Consider the following 16,615-nt stretch of genomic DNA (forward strand, 5'->3'; position numbering starts at 1 on the left):
TACTGTATATGTCCTACTGTAGGACCAAGTGTCTCATGTTTTTGATTTGTGCCACTTTGAAATGTGAATGCAGCCATAATTATTCGGACGTCTGGCCTGAAGCACTAATTCATCCATGTCTGAGCAATCTTACAGAATGTTCCGGAGCTAAATCTGTAATTACAGAGGAACACACTGTATCCCTGATTGCATAACAATGAAATAATGAAAGCTGTGTTTCTTTCAACAGCGAGCCACGTGAATGTGAGGTCAATAAGACGTGTCTGGAGTGTGACCCCGAGTGCAAGCCTCTAAATGGAACTCTGACCTGCACCGGGCCTGTGAGTAAAATAAAGAATCTTAAAAAACACAACAATTCAAAACACAGGAACTAAAATGGCTCCCGAAACCAGCAGCAGGAAAGAGTTTTATAGGAAATCATTTCACAGAGACAGCAGTGTGTAGGGTTGTGGCTCTCCACAGCAAACACAAGCCTGCGTTTTCTCCTCATTCATCCCTCAATGATGGATAAAGTACATTCATCTGTGCATCCGTCTATCTGTCCTTTCTTTCTTTATTCTATCTTTCTTTATTCTATCTATCTGTAAAAGTGTGCTGGTGTAAAAGTGTACTGGTGTATAAAGTGTACTTGTGTAAAGGTGTGCTGGTGTAAAATTGTAAAGGTGTGCTGGTGTAAAAGTGTAAAGGTTTACTAACACAAACATGTACTGGTGTAAAAGAGTACTAGTGTAAAGGTGTGCTGGTGTAAAAGTGTACTGGTGTGAAAGTGTATGAGTGTAAAGGTGTGCTGGAGTAAATGTGTACTGGTGTAAAAGTGTAAAGGATCACTAATGTAAATGTGTACTGGTATGCTGATGTAAAATTATAAAGGTGTACTAGTGTAAAGATGTGCTGGTGTAAAAGTGTATTGGTGTGCAGGTGTAAAGGTGTGCTGGTGTAAAATTGTGCTAGTGTAAAAATGTACAAGTGTAAAGGTGTGCTGGTGTAAAAGTGTACTCATTTAAAGGTGTGCTGGTGTAAAAGTGTGCTAGTGTAAAGGTGTAAAGGTGTGCTGGTATGAAGTTGTGCTGCTGTAACAGTGTACTAGTGTAAATGTGTAAAGGTGTGGTGTAATGGTGTAATGATGTAAAGGTGTACTGGTGCACTGGTGTAAAAGTGTACTAGTGTAAAGGTGTGCTGATGTAAAAGTGTACTAGTGTAAAGGTGTAAAGGTGTGCTGGTATAAAGGTGTACTGGTGTAAAGGTGCACTGGTGTAAAAGTGTACTAGTGTAAAGCTGTGCTGGTGTAAAAGTGTACTAGTGTAAAGGTGTGCTGGTGTAAAGTGCTGGTCAAAAAGTATACTGGTGTAAAGTTATAATGATGCAATGATGTAAAGGTGTACTGGTGTAAAGGTGTAATGATGTAATGGTGTAAAGGTGTGCCAGTATAAAGGTGTGCTAGTGTAAAGGTGTAATGATGTAAATGTGTACTGGTGTAAAGGTGTAATAGTTAGTGTTTTGGTTCACAGGGTCCTGACATGTGTGCAGTGTGTGTTAACTACAAAGACGGGCCACACTGCGTGTCACGCTGCCCGCAGGGTGTACCCGGGGAGAAGGACACACTCGTGTGGAAATACCCGGACAGCAATCTGGTGTGTCAGCTCTGCCACCCCAACTGCACCCAAGGGTGAGCACCAGTCTTCTTCCTGCTAATTTAACTTTGGATTAGATTAGATTAGATTTCTTCTCTTCTACATTCTATGTATTGTATATTGTTGTTTTTTTGATGACTGTGCATTATTTTTAGATGCACTGGACCAGAGCTTCATGACTGCAAAGATACAAGGTAAGAATACGAAAAGAAAACAGTCTGCCTTTAAAAAAAACAGCAATAAAACCTATTCTGTATAAATAAACGAGCTCTTCGTGTTTCTCAGTGATGCGAGCACGTCCATCATCGCCGCCAGCATAGTCGGTGGACTCCTGGCTTTCGTCATTCTCTGCCTGGCCGTGGCCGTGCTTATCAGGAGACGGAAGATCAAGCGGAAGAGAACACTGCGCAGATTACTGCAGGAGAGAGAGGTTCGGCTCAACACCCGACTCCAAAAATGCACACTCGAGTTTTAGTAAAAGAGTAAACCGTTTACCGATTTGGAATTGTGTGGGGCTGGTTAAGAGTATTGTGTTGCAGTAATCTTATTATAATTAACTGCTATTCTTAGAACTAAAATGATGATGACATGGACTGGAATTAACGTCACAAGAAAAGTTGTGCTTTTTTGGGTTTTTTTAATTTTGTAACAGTCTTTTAAAAAATATTTAACGATTGCATTGCTGTCGTTTCTGTGTAAATACACGGTCTGGGTCAGTGTGACATCTGTTGTTTAGTAGTAAAGAGAGCTTTGTTACTCTGGACACTGTTATCTGAACCAGTTGGCTGATAAGTAGGACATGAGCATGTCTCTCTTAACAAAGCCGAGCGTTGTATCATTCATCATGGGAGAGGAAGCAGCACATCAAGACAGGATATGCTCCTCACTGAGTGTGGAGACGTTTCCTGACAGGACGTGTATGTGTGTGTTCTCAGCTAGTGGAGCCTCTCACTCCCAGCGGAGAAGCTCCAAACCAGGCTCTGCTGCGCGTCCTCAAAGAGACCGAGTTCAAGAAGATCAAAGTGCTCGGCTCCGGAGCTTTCGGCACCGTGTACAAGGTGACTAACCCTTTTTATTTCCGATACATGACCTTTTTTTGAAAAAGGAAAAAAAAAAACCACTATTTTGAAATATGATATCTACACCTGGTCAATTACTGTATATTATTTATTTATGTTCATTTTTTTACAGTTAAAAAAAAACTAGATATGCAGGTGATTCCAGATATTACTGGGAAAGTATAAAAAATGAAAATTTTTATGGTCTCATATTATGGTTATTTTTAAAAAATAAATAAAACACGGTCCCTGATTTAGAGTTATATTTCTGGTTTCGATTGAGTCTTTTTTGTAATTCGTTAAAAACGAGACCGTCAGTGACAGCGTAGCTCACTCCGTCTCCGTCTAGTCCAGAAGGAACGATCTAAAGTGGGTCACCTTGCACAGTAAGTGTTGCAAGCTATATACACTATATACAAGCTATATATAGAAGCGATATCCACTCTAGGAATACCGACCTATTTGCTAGAAAGAATCCAAAACGGCGAGGAATTGACTGAGAAGTGATTTTTGTTGAACTGCTCATTAAGGCTTAATTAGTCCATTATTAATTGTAATGAAGCCAATCTAGGTAGAAGTTCTATGCACCCTAGATACCCCTACCTTCATGCCAAAATAATAAAAATCAGTGAAGAATTGAGAGACAAGAAGCGATTTTTGTGAAATGTGGATGACAACGGACAACATATGAGGACATATGAGCTAATAACAACATCTGTTGGCCAGATGAGCTAATAATATCCTATATAATTTACATTAAATACATGAATACCATGGCGCTGTTAAAATCTCGATTCTGATTGGTCACGATCAGAACTTGCTGTTCTGGGAAAATAATATTCCATACATATTTAACTTAACCCATATTCTTCCAGCAACCCTACGTGCGGAGAAGAGAATAAAAACAAATAACAACTGACTTGACGTGTTAAAGCATTTTGCACTCATGATCTCTGGAAATTAAAGAAAAACATGATATTTATTCAAACACTGAAACTGAGACTGTTCCATTTATTCGTAGACATTTTGTGCAGATTCTGTGCTTCTGATTCGAGCGGACCTCCTGTTTCTAGTAAATTTGATTTAGGTTCTTTATTCCTCATTGAGACACTAAATCCTCACTGGACCTTCAGAAGTTATGTTTTATTTGTTTGACTTGTTTTCATCTGAGACGTTTTATTTCTAGGCTTTACGTCACCGAGTCTTTTGTGCCACTGGCTTCTGAAAGCTGTTTATATGTTTTGAAGTGATGATAAATCAAATCCCTTGATGCAGGGTTTATGGGTTCCCGAAGGAGAAGATGTGAAGATTCCCGTCGCCATTAAGGTTTTACGTGAGGCCACGCTACAGAAAGCGAACAAGGAGATCCTGGATGTGAGTTTTTGTGGGTTTTTTTGTTTGTTTTTTTAAATGATGATGAAATACAGGATCAGAGATTAGATCGGGTTTTTGACTCTAGTGAGGTTCAATATTAGAATGATGTTTATCACATTTGCTTGCTCTTGATTAGAAGTTCATAGTTATAGTTAGCATCAGGATGTTCCATTGCTTTAGATGAACTAATCAGTACCACTTTTCATCTGGCACTCATACTGTTGAAGAACGATGATGATGGTGATGATGAGCTTCTGATCTTGAGATGCTAATTTAAAAAAAAAAAAACTCTAGCGCAAGTTACATATAGTTGATTATTATACATAAATTATCCAATTAAATTATCAACTTTTTCCATGGATTAAAAACGTGTTCTATTCCCTTCTAGCGGGTTTCATTCATTTGGTTCGATAGCATGCAATATTGTTAGCATATCGCTTATCCTACATGTATTGTATTATGTCACTCTATCCAATGGAGAATGAGTGTTGAATATGGTTTACGATATTGCACGGTTGTCAAGACACGTCGGAGACGTAAAACTTCCGCACTAGTGAGCGACTGTGACAATTGGTAAACAAACATAGCCGCCAGGTTTGCTTTGTTAAATACGGAAGATTTTGAGAGAATTTTGGCTGCCAGGTCACTCCGTGTGTGTAGTTGTGGATGTTGATTTTAAAAGTCACAAAGTAAACTACATATGGAAATGAATACTTAAGTCTGAGTGAAAAATACCATAGCGATCATGCGTGGAAGAAGAGTCTGGAGACAGAAATCTTAGTTTCTCGGTCGTTAACCTGTAGCTCTCGATAGCACTGGCTTGACTGCCTTATTAGCCTTTGCTAACACTACTGATGAACGCTACACCGGCTGGAAGGTGACGTCACTGCTGCGCTGATGGTGCCAACTAAGCTAGAGTTGGACTTCGAGAATGCTGATATGAAGAGAGTGTGGACGTATTATCTCATCTCATCTCATTATCTCTAGCCGCTTTATCCTGTCCTACAGGGTCGCAGGCAAGCTGGAGCCTATCCCAGCTGACTACGGGCGAAAGGCGGGGTACACCCTGGACAAGTCGCCAGGTCATCACAGGGCTGACACATAGACACAGACAACCATTCACACTCACATTCACACCTACGCTCAATTTAGAGTCACCAGTTAACCTAACCTGCATGTCTTTGGACTGTGGGGGAAACCGGAGCACCCGGAGGAAACCCACGCGGACACGGGGAGAACATGCAAACTCCACACAGAAAGGCCCTCGCCGGCCCCGGGGCTCGAACCCGGACCTTCCTGCTGTGAGGCGACAGCGCTAACCACTACACCACCGTGCCGCCCTGTACGTATTATAATAATAATAATAATAATAATAATGGCTGGCTTTTTTTCGTGGTCTATCAGATATATTCTATTCAGCTACACGTCTTTGACTCGTTCCATATCATGCTAGCTGAATGGAATATATCTGATAGACCACTCAACGCCAGCCAATATTATTTAAATATCTAAATTCTCATATTGTGTGGAAAATAATGTTTAAAACCTCAAACGGTGCATTTTGGCCTTAAATGAGCATAAATTCACCTTACTTCAGCAATTCTATCAAAAAAACAGACTTGCTGTTTGTTTGAGAAACCACAAAGGTTTCTCATATGTATCTAACCCTTATATTAAGCATAAAAATGATCTCAATATAATAACTTTTTTCATTTTCTTTGACTTTTTTTTTTGGGGGGGGGGGACAGAATGCATCATCGGCGTGTGCGCAGAAACGCCCTACAGTGTTACATATCGTGGTATTTCTTGGGAGTTCTGTTTCAGCCGCTCGTCCGTGAACCCTAAGGCCAGAAGGTCTTAAGACGAAAAAAATAATATTAGTTTAAAAGAAAATCCTGTTTGAGTTAAAGGATGTGTTTTTAGCGATAGCCTGGATAGCAGGGTTACTATGAAGATAAGTCAGATATGTAAACATGGCTGCCTTTGATTAGTCAGAAGAACTTACAGAAGCAGAAACATGACAGAGAACAGGCCGGCAAAAATAATAATAAGGATGTGCTGCATCTAGAACACATGCTGTTGACTCCCTGTGACTAAAGAGGAAAGGAGCATTTATTTGTATTGGCCGAGCATTAAGTCTTTTCCTGAAAGTGACCTGACTTGAAGGCTAAAGCTACGTTTTATTTCGTTCGTCCTTGTGCCTTCCGGTAAAACTGCATTCCATTCCAGCATGACACTACTAATACTCTGAAGATTTGTACTGAACCACGCACGCTCATACAGCCTATAATTATATAACCTATAATTATAGCTTATAATTACTGTCTCACTAAGCTAATCATTTTTATGCTAAGTCCACATTAGCAGCCTGGTTTTTTGGGGGGTTTTTGTTTGTTTTTTTTAAACACTGCTGAATCCGGTGCGCTATTATGTTCTCTTTTTGCAAAAACATCCTGGTTCTGTGTCAAATATTAGCATGTAGCTACAGACAGGGGTGGAAAATGATAAATCCATTAGCTAGCTTACAACAGCTACAGTGTTCTGTCTGGAAAACAAAGCTAAAAAGTGATCGCTAATGTAATAATGTTCAGGAAGCTAGTCAGCATGTTGAGTTCATGAGTTAATGAACGTGCAACAAATATGAGCAGTTGTCCAAAATTTTGGCTAATAATAAGGTAAAAGATATTATTTGAGTCTGGAAAGTGTCCCTCTTGATATGTTTAATCATGACGTGAAGGTGTGCGATGCTAGCAGGAGCTGCTAGCTGCACTCTGATCCTGAAAACATTGTCTGTCATTTCTCATCTCATCTCATCATCTCTAGCCGCTTTATCCTTCTACAGGGTCGCAGGCGAGCTGGAGCCTATCCCAGCTGACTACGGGCGAAAGGCGGGGTACACCCTGGACAAGTCGCCAGGTCATCACAGGGCTGACACATAGACACAGACAACCATTCACACTCACACCTACGCTCAATTTAGAGTCACCAGTTAACCTAACCTGCATGTCTTTGGACTGTGGGGGAAACCGGAGCACCCGGAGGAAACCCACGCGGACAACATGCAAACTCCACACAGAAAGGCCCTCGCCGGCCATGGGGCTCGAACCCAGGACCTTCTTGCTGTGAGGCGACAGCGCTAACCACTACACCACCGTGCCGCCTGTCTGTCATTTGTGCGGGCTAATTAATCCACTTAGGAAAAATCATTCTACTCTGAGCAGAACGTTTCTGAGCTTCAAAAAGATGAAGTCCACTACTTTAAGGCATATTACATTTATAATTAAAATTAGGCTGCATACCAAATGAAAAAATATTATTTTTGAGGGCTCCCAGGCCATTCTGTTGTAGCTAACTATTAGCATGCTAGGTTGTACATAATGGTGGCACGGTGGTGTAGTGGTTAGCGCTGTCGCCTCACAGCAAGAAGGTTCTGGGTTCGAGCCCAGCAGCCGGCGAGGGCCTTTCTGTGCAGAGTTTGCATGTTCTCCCCGTGTCTGTGTGGGTTTCCTCCGGGTGCTCCGGTTTCCCCCAAAGACATGCAGGTTAGGCGAATTATGCTAATGAATGAATTGTGAATGGTTGTCTGTGTCTATGTGTCAGCCCTGCGATGACCTGGCGACTTGTCCAGGGTGTACTCCGCCTCTCACCCACAGTCAGCTGGGATAGGCTCCAGCTTGCCTGCGACCCTGTAGGACAGGATAGAGATAATGGATGGATGGTTGTTTGTAATAAGCTGTAACTCACAACACAGGGACACTAAGCAAGCATGCAGTCACTCAGTGAGTGTTGTTTTAAAATTAACTTCCAGTTTGCTGCAAATTCTCATTTGCAAGTGTTTTTGCTTTCAGGAGGCCTATGTGATGGCGAGTGTGGAACACCCGCATGTGTGCCGCCTGCTGGGTATCTGCCTGACCTCCAACGTGCAGCTGGTGACCCAACTCATGCCCTACGGCTGCCTGCTCGACTATGTCAAGGCAAACAAGGACAATATTGGCTCGCAGCACCTGCTCAACTGGTGTGTGCAAATCGCTAAGGTACGGAGAACGGCCTCTATCTTGGCTACGCGCCATTCCGAGGAAGAACAGAGCCAGACCAAAGCCAATTATCACTTACAGTAGGGTGCAAAAGCCTGAGTCAAATATACAGACCTGGTTTTGGCCTATTGTCCACTTTTTGTCTGTTTTAATGCTGGGGTAGTTCGTTATTATAGATTTGAGCGCAGAAGTTTGTATAATTTAAAAAGGAAAACATTTAAGTACGCTTTGCAATTTACTTATAATCACAAGTAACAAACATGTTCAGTTGGGATTTTTATTTGTACAGCAAATGTGGAATGATAGGGCAGCACGGTGGTGTAGTGGTTAGCACTGTCGCCTCACAGCAAGAAGATTCTGGGTTCGAGCCCAGCGGCTGCGTGGAGTTTGCATGTTCTCCCCGTGTCTGCGTGGGTTTCCTCCGGGCGCTCTGGTTTCCCCCAAAGACATGTAGGTTCGGCTAATTGGTGGCTCTAAATTGACTGTAGGTGTGAATGGTTGTTTGTCTCTGTGTGTGAACCCTGCGATGATCTGGCGACTTGTCCAGGTGTACCCTGCCTCTCGCCCATAGTCAGCTGGGATAGACTCCAGCTTGCCTGCGACCTTGTACAGGATAAGCAGCTATGGATAATGGATGGATGGATGTGGAATGATAATTAATAACAACAACAATAATAATGACATTTTCATGTTTCTGCTGGTTTTTTAGTTCTTTATCTTCCACTCTTTAATCATATCTTTGTCTCGATAGATATTTCATTTCTAAAGTATAACCTTCATATTTGCTGAATCTCTCTACCAAACGTAACACAACTTCAATCCAAATTCCAAACTGCATGGCTCCATAGTAAAAGAGTCCAGGTGCTAAACTGGCCTGCCTGCAGTCCAGAACTGTCTCCCATTGAAAACATTATGAAGCAAAAAAAAACATGACAAAGGAGAGCCCAAACGATTGTGCAAATGAAATTGTACATCAGGCAAGAATGGGATAACATTTCACTTTCAGAATTACAGCACTTGGTCTCCTCAGTTCCTAAACATTTACAGAATGGTGTTAAAAGTAAAGGTGATGCAACACAGTGGTAAACATGCCCCTGTCCTAACTTTTTTTGAAATGTGTTTCTGGCACTAAATTCAAAATGAACATATATTTTTCAAAAAACAATAAAATCTCTCAGTTTCAACATTTGATATGTTGTCTTTGTACAATTTTCAATGAAATGCAGAGTTTTCATGATTTTCAAATGATCACATTCTGTTTTTTATTCATATTTTACACGATGTTCCAACTTTTTTGGAACTGAAGATTTATCATTTTATTCCTTTCTCCAGCACTATGAAAGGACAATATTATCATTTTTGAGGTCTCATGCGAGTTGTTCTGATCCCCGCTTGAGAACTTGTGTCTTAAATTAAAAAATGAAAAGGGGAAAAACAAAGCTGTTTTGCATTAAGTGCCATACCGACAGACATTGATATCAATGAATAAGGGCATGCGAATGGGGATGCAAACTTTTGAGCTCATGTGTGTTTTGGGAAATAATTCTCAGAAGAGATCAGTCCAAAGAGGAGCAGTCATATTTTCCCAGAAAATATTTCCATTTTGCTTCTCTAGTGGCTCTACTTATTGAGTAATAGTTTATCAGTCCATGAGGAATCATACATAAAAACGATTATCGGAATAGTTTTTCATCATCATCACGGGATCTGTTTTTCCGCTCGGATGTTTATCTCATACTGAGACGCTGAGATCGACTCCACGGGAAGGCAGATAAAAATATTTGTCAGCGTTTGCCAGATTTCCCTGATGGCCTTGGAAATGAATTTGATCTCCTCAGTGTTTTGAATATGAATATTAAATAAGATAATAATGAGGAGAGAAATGAAGCACACTGGATGCATCATGACATTTTCAAAAACATGATATTTGACCTGCGATAAATATTAATCCACATCTCATCAACCATCACTATGTAACTCAAACCAACTGCTTCCATTCTTCATCTCTTATATCCTTTCCCTCTTTATGGAAATTGTGCTTTGCTGCTTATTTCAGGGTATGAACTACTTGGAAGAGCGCCACCTGGTGCACAGGGATTTGGCCGCACGCAATGTGCTAGTGAAAACCCCTCAGCATGTGAAGATCACTGACTTCGGCTTGGCCAAACTCCTGAACGCTGATGAGAAAGAGTACCACGCGGACGGAGGGAAGGTGAGTGCGTACAGTCCTGATGGCTGATTGTTAAATACTTTACATGATGTTTGAAAGACAAGGGGATTTAATGTTGCATTCTGGGTGACAGTTGACTGTTTTTGGAGTCTGTTGGTTTGTTCTGGCGTAAACCTAACATTTAAGGTGTTATTTATCATGTAGTGCATGTCATGTTTGGCAGAATTCATGGGTTTGGATGTCTGTCAATGTTTAATCAGGTTCCTGCAATTCCCTCACAATAGCTTCTTTGCAGCTTTATTGTAAATGGAGTTTGTTCGTAAGTATACTCCAAAATGACATTGCGCCACCAAAATACGTCATCTGAAGGGGGTTTTCTCCATCTCTGAAACCAGGAAATGCTAAGAGAAACCTTACCTTGATGATTAAATGGTTCAATTTTGGATAGTGTCCCATTACCTTTGGAGAACAAATAGACAATCGTGAATAGCAAGAACTTTATTGATGTAATCAGTTTCTGAAAGCGATACCAATCTCCAGTTATGTTTCCAGCTCTGAAACTAGAGGAAAACCCCACCCTGAAACACATTAAATATATTAATTTGGTTGTTGGTTGATACTGCATTAGCATTTAGCAGTTTTCTGCTGCTCAGGCACATTCTTCACTTCTCAATTACCGATTTTCCATTGACGTTCAAATGCCATATTAACCCCTTGGCTGCCACCCATAATTAATTGTAATGTGCCGGGCATATAGGACAAAAATAGGTCAAAATTGGGATATTTTGATAATCTTTATCTAACTTGTTCAGAACCTTATATTTTTAATATTTGTATAGAAAAATCACAAAAAAAACCACTGTTGTAGAGTAAAAATAACTTTAGTAATCAAAAACATTGGGTCTTGTCAATGAGAACCTGTCCATCAACATGAATTACTAGTACTTGAAAACACAACGTACACCAAGGGGCCATGTATTCCAAGTAACTGGGTACCATTTTTACGATGGTCTTTGGTACGACCCGACCGTGAATAGAACTCGCAAGCTCTTGCTCGAGAGGCAGACACACTAACCACCAGGCCAACTTGTGGTAACATACCACTGTGAAGTAAAAGTAATGTGCCATGTAAAGTACATAAAAGGAGGCATTTATGACGAGTAGTGTACGTCATAAGGCACAGCGGTAAAAGATTTCATGACGTATGTGACTCGTCCAAAGGCATTGAAGGGGTTAATGAGAAATCCGATGTGGAAACAGGGGAGACGTTGGTGCAAATGTTGGACTTAACCTTCCGATGCAATGTTACAGCAGAGACTTGGCTCTATGAGATGACATAGAGTATACTGTGCAAAAGTCTTGTATGTGTTTAAAGAAATGCTGTCGACCAAAAATGGCTTAAAAATAATGAAATGAAACGTTTCAACATCACAAAAATACTATAAACTGTAAACAGTGAGCCATAATAAATGAAACAAAGTCAATATTTGGTGTGAGACGACCCTTTGCTTGGTCTCAGGTCCAGTGAGTGCAGTTTTATGCGGAAATGAGCTGTAGGTTTTACTGAGCATCTTCCAGAACCAGCCATAGTTCTTCTGGACACTTTGACTGTCACACTCGCTTCTTCATTTTGCACCAAAACCCAGCAGCCTTCATTATATTTTCTTTTTTAATCTGAAAAGTGCTCTCTTATGGAAGGGAATATGCCGCTCAGATCTCAGATACAAACATTTTATTTTGTGCTGGACAAAATGAACGTTGGGAACTTTAAAATGTTTTTGTACCGACTCGATAATGTAGAAGTTATAAACTGTTACCCAAAGTGAAACTAGACCAACATGTCGATAAAAGACGTTTAAACCAAAATCTCAGTGTAGGTGCAATTGGTAATTGAGTGATCAGTCTCATTAAATCAGTCTCATTAAATACCATTAAATCAGTCTCATTAATTAATACCATTAATTTTGGTGCTTAATAATAAATTACCAAACAGCTAAATTATGGTATATTCCAAATTATTATGATCACTTACCGTATTACATAACTCATATGCACCTTGGAATTCTTTGAGGTTGGGTACTTCAAAAATATTGGTACAACAAATAAACACACAGTTTCAATAATAATTGAATTTATTATAACAAAGATAAAAATGAATAATAGCAGTTGGAATCATTATATACAAATATGCCCCTCCTAGAACTGCCACCTTATTGTGGTGGAGGGGTTTGTGTGCTTGAATGATCCTAGGAGCTATGTTGTCGGGGGCATTATGCCCCTGTTAGGGTTTCCCAAGGCAGACAGGTCCTAGGTGACAGGCCAGACCAAGAGCAGTTCACCAAAAAACCCCTATGGAGAAAAAATCCAGGACCGTGACGTCGCCCGGTAGGACGCAGCCGGGGCCCCACCCTGGAGCCAGGCCCGGGGTTGGGGCTCGTATGCGAGCGCTTGGTGGTCGGGCCTTTGCCCATGGGGCCCGGCCGGGCTCAGCCCGAAGAGGCGACGTGGGCCCGACCTCCTGTGGGTTCACCACCCACAGAGGTAGCAGTAGGGGTTTGGTGCAGTGTGGATTGGGTGGCAGTCGAAGGCAGGGGCCTCGACGACCTGACCCCCGGACACAGCGGCTGGCTGTTGGGACATGGAATGTCACTTCGCTGGGGGGGAAGGAGCCTGAGCTTGTGCGGGAGGTTGAGAGGTACCGGCTAGAGATAGTCGGGCTCACCTCCACGCACAGCTTGGGCTCTGGAACCCAGCTCCTCGAGAGGGGCTGGACTTTCCACTTCTCTGGAGTCGCCCATGGTGAGCGGCGGCGGGCTGGTGTGGGCTTCCTTATAGCTCCCCAGCTCAGCCGCCATGTGTTGGAGTTTACCCCAGTGAACGAGAGGGTCGCCTCTCTGCGCCTTCGGATTGGGGAGAGGGCTCTTGCTGTTGTTTGTGCCTACGGGCCAAATAGCAGTATAGAGTATCCGGCCTTCTTGGAGTCCCTGGGAGAGGTACTGAGGGGTGCTCAGACTGGGGACTCCATTGTGCTACTGGGGGACTTCAATGCTCACGTGGGCGATGACAGTGACACCTGGAGGGGCGTGGTTGGGAGGAACGGCCTCCCCGATCTGAACCCGAGTGGTGTTTTGTTATTGGACTTCTGTGCTAGTCACAGTTTGTCCATAACGAACACCATGTTCGAGCATAGGGGTGTCCATAAGTGCACGTGGCACCAGGACACCTTAGGTCGGAGGTCGATGATCGACTTTGTAGTCGTGTCATCTGATCTCCGACCCTATGTCTTGGACACTCGGGTGAAGAGAGGGGCTGAGTTGTCAACTGATCACCACCTGGTGGTGAGTTGGATCCGCTGGCGGAGGAGGAAGCTGGACAGACCTGGCAGGCCCAAACGTATGGTGAGGGTCTGCTGGGAACGTCTGGCCGAGCACTCTGTTGGGGAGGTCTTTAACTCCCACCTCCGGGAGAGCTTTTCCCAGCTTCCGAGGGAGGCGGGGGACATTGAGTCTGAGTGGACCATGTTCTCTACCTCCATTGTGGACGCAGCTGTTCGGAGCTGTGGCCGCAAGGTCTCCGGTGCCTGTCGTGGCGGCAATCCCCGAACCCGGTGGTGGACACCGGAAGTAAGGGATGCCGTCAAGCTGAAGAAGGAGTCCTATCGGGCCATGTTGACCTCCGGGACTCCTGAGGCAGCCGACGGGTATCGGCAGGCCAGGCGTGCTGCAGCTCGGGCAGTTGCGGAGGCAAAAACTCGGAACTGGGAGGAGTTCGGGGAGGCCATGGAGAAGGACTATCGGTCGGCCTCGAAGAAATTCTGGCAAACCGTCCGGCGCCTCAGGAGGGGGAAGCAGTACTCTGCCAACACTGTTTACAGTGCGGGTGGGGAGCTGTTGACCTCGACTGGGGACATTGTCGGGCGGTGGAAGGAATACTTTGAGGATCTCCTCAATCCCACCGTCATGTCTTCCACTGAGGAGACTGAGGCTGATGACTCAGAGGTGGACTCGTCCATTACCCAAGCCGAAGTCACTGAGGTGGTTTGCAAGCTCCTCGGTGGCAAGGCACCGGGGGTGGATGAGATCCGCCCTGAGTATCTCAAGTCTCTGGATGTTGTGGGGCTGTCTTGGTTGACACGCCTCTGCAACATCGCGTGGCGGTCGGGGACAGTGCCTCTGGAGTGGCAGACTGGGGTGGTGGTCCCTCTTTTTAAGAAAGGGGACCGGAGAGTGTGCTCCAATTATAGGGGAATCACACTTCTCAGCCTCCCAGGGAAAGTTTACTCCAGGGTACTGGAGAGGAGAATTCGACCGATAGTCGAACCTCGGATCCAGGAGGAACAATGCGGTTTTCGTCCTGGTCGCGGAACACTGGACCAGCTCTATACCCTTCATAGGGTGCTCGAGGGTTCATGGGAGTTTGCCCAACCAGTCCACATGTGCTTTGTGGATCTGGAGAAGGCATTCGACCGTGTCCCCCGTGGTATTCTGTGGGGGGTGCTTCGGGAGTATGGGGTTCGGGGCTCTTTGCTAAGGGCTGTCCGGTCCCTGTACGAACGGAGCAGGAGTCTGGTTCGCATTGCCGGCAGTAAGTCAGACCTGTTCCCAGTGCATGTTGGACTCCGGCAGGGCTGCCCTTTGTCACCGGTTCTGTTCATAATTTTTATGGACAGAATTTCTAGGCGCAGCCAGGGGCCGGAAGGAATCCTGTTTGGGAACCACAGGATTTCATCTCTGCTTTTGCGGATGATGTTGTCCTGTTGGCTTCTTCAAACCAGGACCTTCAGCATGCACTGGGGCGGTTTGCAGTCGAGTGTGAAGCGGCTGGGATGAGAATCAGCACCTCCAAGTCCGAGGCCATGGTTCTCGACCGGAAAAGGGTGGCTTGCCCTCTCCAGGTTGGTGGAGAAGTCCTGCCTCAAGTGGAGGAGTTTAAGTATCTCGGGATCTTGTTCACGAGTGAGGGAAGGATGGAGCGTGAGATCGACAGGCGGATCGGTGCAGCCTCCGCAGTGATGCGGTCGCTTTACCGGTCCGTCGTGGTGAAGAAGGAGCTGAGCCAAAAGGCGAAGCTCTCAATTTACCGGTCGATCTACGTTCCGACTCTCACCTATGGTCATGAGCTTTGGGTAATGACAGAAAGAACAAGATCGCGGATACAAGCGGCTGAAATGAGTTTCCTTCGCAGGGTGGCTGGGCGCTCCCTTAGAGATAGGGTGAGAAGCACAGTCACTCGGGAGGAGCTCGGAGTAGAGCCGCTGCTCCTCCACATCGAGAGGAACCAGCTGAGGTGGCTCGGGCATCTTTTTCGGATGCCTCCTGGACGCCTCCCTGGGGAGGTGTTCCAGGCATGTCCCCCCGGGAGGAGGCCCCGGGGAAGACCCAGGACACGCTGGAGGGACTATGTCTCTCGGCTGGCCTGGGAACGCCTCGGTGTTCTTCCCGAGGAGCTGGCCGAGGTGTCTGGGGAAAGGGAAGTTTGGGCTTCCATGCTTAGACTGCTGCCTCCGCGACCCGGTCCTGGATAAGCGGAAGAAGACGAGACGATATACAAATATGATATGGTATGTGTGTGTGTGTTTGAGAGTGATGTGTGAGAGTGATTGGAATCTTATCTGAGGTATGTGTGTGTGTGTTTGTGTGTGTGTGTGTGTGTGTGTGTGTGTTATCTGAGGTGTGGGGGGTCGTGACCACGTGTTTCTAAGTAGAACAAAAGAGTTAGCTTTGGTTGCTAGCTAAGATGTGTTTGTGTCCACGTGGTGGAAACAAAAGAATTAGCTCTGGTAGCTAACTCCACGTGTGTTTGTGGGGGGAGGATGATGACCTCATGGTCCCTTGAGACAATACAATTAGCCCTGGATGCTAATGAAACAAAAGAATTAGCCGTAGCAGCTAATTCCACTGAAATCTTGATGAGGTCAAAATATGTGTAATAATGAAGTTAAGGGTAAGAAAGGAATAGAGAGAGAGAGCATGCAACCTATCTATTAAGCAATTGAGAGGACAAAAATAGAACAATAATTAATTCAATACCCTGAGGGTCTACAGTTTACACATTTAAACCGTTCCTGAGTTTAAATTCACACTTCTTCATAAAGCTAATTCCTAAGAATAGTTTTATGCCCAAAATTTGCCAGTCTTACTTAGTATCTTGCCTCTACGCAAGATTATGAAGAGATGTTCCGAGACTTTTGGAGTTTCACCGTTGTGGAGCACATGAGTTGCTTCCGTGGAAAGCAGAGGATTTCTTGGTCCGACGCGTGGTTGCTCGTGATGAAAAGAAAGTCTCTGATTAAAACAATGTGCACAGCGCTTTATTAGAGGGAGCCGGTCGCCTCTAACTTTAATTAAC

The 16,615-nt window shown here is 44.1% G+C and overlaps 1 protein-coding gene across 1 annotated transcript in view; it reads left to right on the top strand.

Moving 5' to 3' along the window:
* Positions 1–16,615, top strand: part of egfra (epidermal growth factor receptor a (erythroblastic leukemia viral (v-erb-b) oncogene homolog, avian)) — a 144,124-nt gene that overhangs the window by 98,659 nt on the left and 28,850 nt on the right. The window contains exons 14-21 of the mRNA XM_060906408.1: positions 230–320; positions 1,509–1,666; positions 1,787–1,825; positions 1,917–2,061; positions 2,567–2,689; positions 3,965–4,063; positions 7,912–8,097; positions 10,154–10,309. Of these exons, the coding sequence (XP_060762391.1) occupies positions 230–320; positions 1,509–1,666; positions 1,787–1,825; positions 1,917–2,061; positions 2,567–2,689; positions 3,965–4,063; positions 7,912–8,097; positions 10,154–10,309 (997 nt within the window). The remainder of the gene's footprint in view (positions 1–229; positions 321–1,508; positions 1,667–1,786; positions 1,826–1,916; positions 2,062–2,566; positions 2,690–3,964; positions 4,064–7,911; positions 8,098–10,153; positions 10,310–16,615) is intronic.

The sequence above is a fragment of the Neoarius graeffei genome, chromosome 23, assembly GCF_027579695.1.
Source record: "Neoarius graeffei isolate fNeoGra1 chromosome 23, fNeoGra1.pri, whole genome shotgun sequence".
NCBI classification, from domain to species: domain Eukaryota; kingdom Metazoa; phylum Chordata; class Actinopteri; order Siluriformes; family Ariidae; genus Neoarius; species Neoarius graeffei.